This window comes from Pteropus vampyrus, unplaced genomic scaffold (assembly GCF_000151845.1).
Source record: "Pteropus vampyrus isolate Shadow unplaced genomic scaffold, Pvam_2.0 Scaffold42, whole genome shotgun sequence".
Lineage (NCBI taxonomy): Eukaryota > Metazoa > Chordata > Mammalia > Chiroptera > Pteropodidae > Pteropus > Pteropus vampyrus.
Genome location: NW_011888823.1, coordinates 3,346,112 through 3,350,870, shown reverse-complemented (window position 1 = coordinate 3,350,870; position 4,759 = coordinate 3,346,112). Strand labels below are relative to the sequence as shown.

Sequence of the window (4,759 nt, the reverse complement as noted above, 5' to 3'; positions counted from 1 at the left end):
GCCGGTGCCTGGCGGCTCGCCCCGACGGGTTATCGTACAGGCGTCCACCGGCGAGCTGCTGCGCTGCCTGGGCGACTTCGTGTGCCGACGCTGCTACCGCCTCAAGGAGCTGAGCCCCGGCGAGCTGGTGGGCTGGTTCCGCGGAGTGGACCGCTCGCTGCTTCTGCAGGGCTGGCAAGACCAGGCCTTCATTACGCCCGCCAACCTGGTGTTCGTGTACCTGCTGTGCCGCGAGTCACTGCGCGGGGATGAGCTGGCATCCGCCGCCGAGCTGCAGGCCGCCTTCCTCACCTGCCTCTACCTCGCCTACTCCTACATGGGCAACGAGATCTCCTACCCGCTCAAGCCCTTCCTCGTGGAGCCCGACAAGGAGCGCTTCTGGCAACGCTGCCTGCGCCTCATCCAGCGGCTCAGCCCGCAGATGCTGCGGCTCAACGCCGACCCCCACTTCTTCACGCAGGTCTTTCAAGACCTCAAGAACGAGGGTGAGGCCACCGCCGGCGCCGGGGGTCCACCCAGCGGGGGCGCGCCCGCGGCCCCTGCCTCCTCCTCGGCCGCCAGGGACAGCTGCGCGACCGGAGCCAAGCACTGGACTATGAACCTGGACCGCTAGGGATACCCGAGGGCCGCGCCCGCCCCCAGCCCCCGCCCCTGATACATACTCAGAGCCCCGGGGACCATCAAGCTGCCGTCGCTGTTACCGCCGCTCCGCGCCCTGGCCGGAGTAGGAGCCGCCCCTACCCCGCAGGGGAAAGTGGAAGCTAGGAAGCCAGAGGCCACGGTGTCTGGATTTGCTGGGCGTAGGGTGGGAGTGGAGGATTAGCGCGGGAGAGGGACCCCCTACCTCACCCTTTCTGTCCGCCTGCATTCCCATCTCTCCAATTCTGCCCAGGTCTCCCCGTTCCCTTCTCCGTATGTCTGTAAGTCCCTCTCCCTTGGTTCTGTCCATTTCCTCCCTTCCTGTATCTTTATCTTCCATCCCGTCTGCCTTTCCATTTTCCGTTCCTTGGGTGTGTACTTCCGTCTCCATCTTAGCCCCAACCTATCTCCTTTTGCCCCCGTTTCTCTTTCTACACCTGTGACCCCATCTTCCCTTCTTGTTCTTTTCCCTCTCTCTTGGCATGTGTCACCACCTTCCCCCTTGTCTACCTGCACCCCACCCCGCCTGTGTCAGCTTGCATTTCTTCCTCCGACTGAGCCCCCGTAACCCCCTGCCCAGACCAAAAGAAACATTAATTCTTAATTTGGATCGACTGAGGTGCGGGGAGAAACTGCAGCCCCAGGAGCTCAGACAACCACCAGGATGGTCCCTCGCCCCACCCCCACCGCCTCTCCCTACCTTTCCAACGTGTTGCATGCCGGGAGTTGGGAGGAGGGTGATGCCGGCTTCAGGAGGCTGGGGTTTGGGAGCAAATTCAACCAGGAAGGCCACCCCGAGGGCAGCGGCGCCTCAGCGGAAGGATAGGAAGAGATCGAAAACTCTTTTTACTCAAGGGGAGGGGCACGCTCTTCCTCATCCTTAGGTGTTTTTGTTTTCCTCCCCCTTTTAATTTATTTGGTTGTTTCTGGAGGGAGGGGGGCGGGGAGGGTTTGGGTTGGGGGCTGTCTGAGGTGCTGATCTGATGCCGGACCGAATCCTCCCGGGAGGGTACCAGGGACTGGGTTGGGCCTGGTGCCGTGTCCAAGGTGCCAATGATGCGGGCCGACGGCGCGGGCCACAATGTCTGTCTGTCTGCCTGTCCGGGAGACAACTATAAAGCGCTGGAAGCGCCTGCAGATGGTTTTGCACCGGCCTTTCTTTGGGCCCCGGGCGGGAGGGAGCAGGAGTGGGACTGGAACTGTCGCAGGCATGGCAAGGAGGGCCCTCATGGGCCTAGTGGAGAATGTTGAGTCCCAGAAAGCTGCTACTCTACTCTTTCCGTCCCCTTCCCCACCCCCACCATTGGCTTCCATTTTACAAAGAGTAAAGTAAAGTAGTTAAAGGTTGAGGCCTGATGATAACGCTTAATTCCACCACTTTACCTCCGCCTCCATCTTGTCTGACCTAGCCCCTCAAATGCCCAGTCCATTTCTGGATTAAATGATGAAGATAGCAGAAGTTGTTCCCCTTTTACAGAGCCGTCCATTGAGGCAGAACTAGCTAGTTATTATTGCTGCTTTTTTCTTCTTCCTCCATCGCTCCCCACCATATATGCGGTTAAAAGTCCAGTCAGACCTAAGTCTGTGTTCATTCTCAGGTGGGGTATGACTGCCACACTCAGCCCTACATGCTTTCCCCCACCTGCTGTGCTGCTTCGAGGCTTCTTCGGTCACACACTCACCCAGAACAGCCTTTGGAAGGCCATCTCTGCTTGAGACTCATACCTGGCCCTTTATCCCCAGGAATGTTAGGACACAGGCAGCCCAGGGGACAGGAGCCATTCTTTGGGTTTGAAAGAAAAGAAAGAAGTTATTTAACCTGAGATCCCTGTGTAGTCCCCTTTGCCTTCTTAGACACATGGCTAAGCGCTCCGTTCACTGTTTCATTGGCCCAGGGAGGCCTGGCGTCTCTGACCCTGGTCGCCTTGGAGACATGGAGAACTTGACAGAGAACCCAGCGAGTCCAGCAAAGACAAAACCTGAGCTCGCTGTCCGTGGTGCTGACCGGAGCGCTCGGGCAGGGTGGGCAGGGTGGGCAGGGTGGGGGCTTGTAGGAGCAAGAGGAGTTTCGGATTTGGCCTCAACTAAGTCTTCTGGATAATTTGGGATTGGGATGTGATCTAGTCTGGTGACGAGTTACAGGAGTCTAGCCCGAGCACCCAGTAATGCTGGCTTCCACTTGCCCTCCTTGGAGGGCAGACTTCGACTCTCCCCCTCGGCGCAGCTCCTTTGCACCCGGCCTGGAGCCGGAAATCCCCAGTCCAGATTTGTGAATCGAGTTCTCCGGGGGGGAGGGGGAAGAAAGAAGGGGGAGAGAACTGGCGGAAGGGAAGGCGGGAGCAGCCACCCATTGGCTGGAATTTGGCGCAGTCAGCGCGGTGCCGTCATCCCTCTTGGTTTGGAAGGAGGGAGGGAGGAGCACTTGGGTCACCCCGCGGCTGTCGCCATAGTAACCAGACTTAGCCAGCAGGCGGGGCCACCTCTCCACTCTCCCACCTCTAGCAGGGGAAACAATCCTGGTCCGCCTTATGTGAAACTAGTTTGTGAGACTACTTGATTGGAATTTCTACGTCAGAAGAGCCTAAAGCGAATGGGAAAGAGACCAGAGAGCCACAGAGACCCCCCAAACATCCTGCCCTTGGGAGGGGGCCTGTAGGTTCTTCCCCTGAGCCCATAGGCACAGCACCCTCCTTGTAACACACACACACACACACACACACACACACACACACACGCACACGCACACACACACACACACGCATCCCTCCAGGAACTTGTGGTCTGGCACTCGGAGACCTGGAGTGAGAAAAAAGCCTGTCAAATTAAATCTCACTTTCTTGCCATGCCCTAAGGCATGAGACACTGCCATAATCCGATTAGGGGTGAGGGACTGGAGGAGGATCAGCATGAATACATGGAAGAATTAGCCTCCTGGGTCAAACTTGGTCAGACTTCTGTTTTCTGGCAGAGAAGGCAGTTGTAAGGAGAAAGGCTCAGAACGGTCTTCTGACAAGGCAAAGTGAAACACAAGAAAGCTTAGAAAGAGAGTGAAGTGCCTCTTTTTTCCCCCAGAAGTGAACCTCAAGAAAAATAAGCTCAGGCTCAGGAGGGAGGTGGAGAAGACCCAGAGCTCTAGAGAGAGCCTAGCAGGGGTGAGGAGTGAACTGAGGAAATATGGAGATGGAGAATAGGAGAGAGAAACTCAGCTGGAACCATGACTCAGCACTCCCAGCAGAGAGACCGCAGAGAGGATAGGGGAGCAGGAAAGCAAATGGGCACGTAAACAGTGATCCAACAGCTTGCATGATACACGCATTGATATACAACAAAAGGCACACATTTTAACCCAGAAGCAGGTGCATTTATGCTGATGAAGATTTGTTCAATCATTACATATGTATATCTACTCCCCCCATTCCCTGCCCCCCTTTTGGAGCAGAGGACGAGCTGTCCTGAGAGTTATGCTTGTCTGTCCCTGGAATACCTTGGTATTAATGGGAAAGGAGAAATGCAAAAAATTGCAGACGTGTGTGAGGGGGGGTTGTCATGGAAACTGTTTTGCCTGCCAGGCAGGATGCCCAGCAACCAGAGCATCTGGCAGTATCCAAGGGGATATCCTGTGGCCTCTACCCACTAGGACTGCCTCAGGCACTCAGATGGGCATCTCTGGGAAATTTCTACAACAGAGACTGCCAAAGCAAACCCCTCCAACAAGGCCACCATGACCAAGGACAACTGGCAGCTAGCTATGGGGGCCTGACCTTCATGTGCCCCATTTAAGTGGTACTTCTCACCCCTTTATATATCATAAACAACATTTACAAAGAATGGCCTCCAAACATCACGTAAAAGACCTTTTTTTAAGACCACTACCTTTCCTCGCAGCACCTTGCCAGACACTCTAAGAAGGTCATCTATATCCACACAGGCTAGATATGTAAATGAGCGATAGAAATTTAGTTTTAGTTCAGTGATGAAAGATTAGGTACAAGATAGATAAACCACAGGGCACAGCCTCAAGATTCAAGTTTCTTTGAGTTTAGTTTAATGCATTGATGAGGTTTTTAGAGGTAGTTTCTCTGCTGGGTTTGCAGACTGGCTGGCTGACTTTTCACCCCAG

General features: G+C 55.4%; 1 protein-coding gene across 1 annotated transcript; it reads left to right on the top strand.

Moving 5' to 3' along the window:
- The first annotated feature begins 6 nt into the window (after positions 1-6).
- Positions 7-1,601, top strand: CDK5R2 (cyclin dependent kinase 5 regulatory subunit 2). Its single transcript, XM_011358573.2, has one exon. The coding sequence runs from the start codon at positions 317-319 to the stop codon at positions 611-613; it is 297 nt and encodes a 98-aa protein (XP_011356875.1). The 5' UTR covers positions 7-316; the 3' UTR covers positions 614-1,601.
- Positions 1,602-4,759: the final 3,158 nt, after the last annotated feature.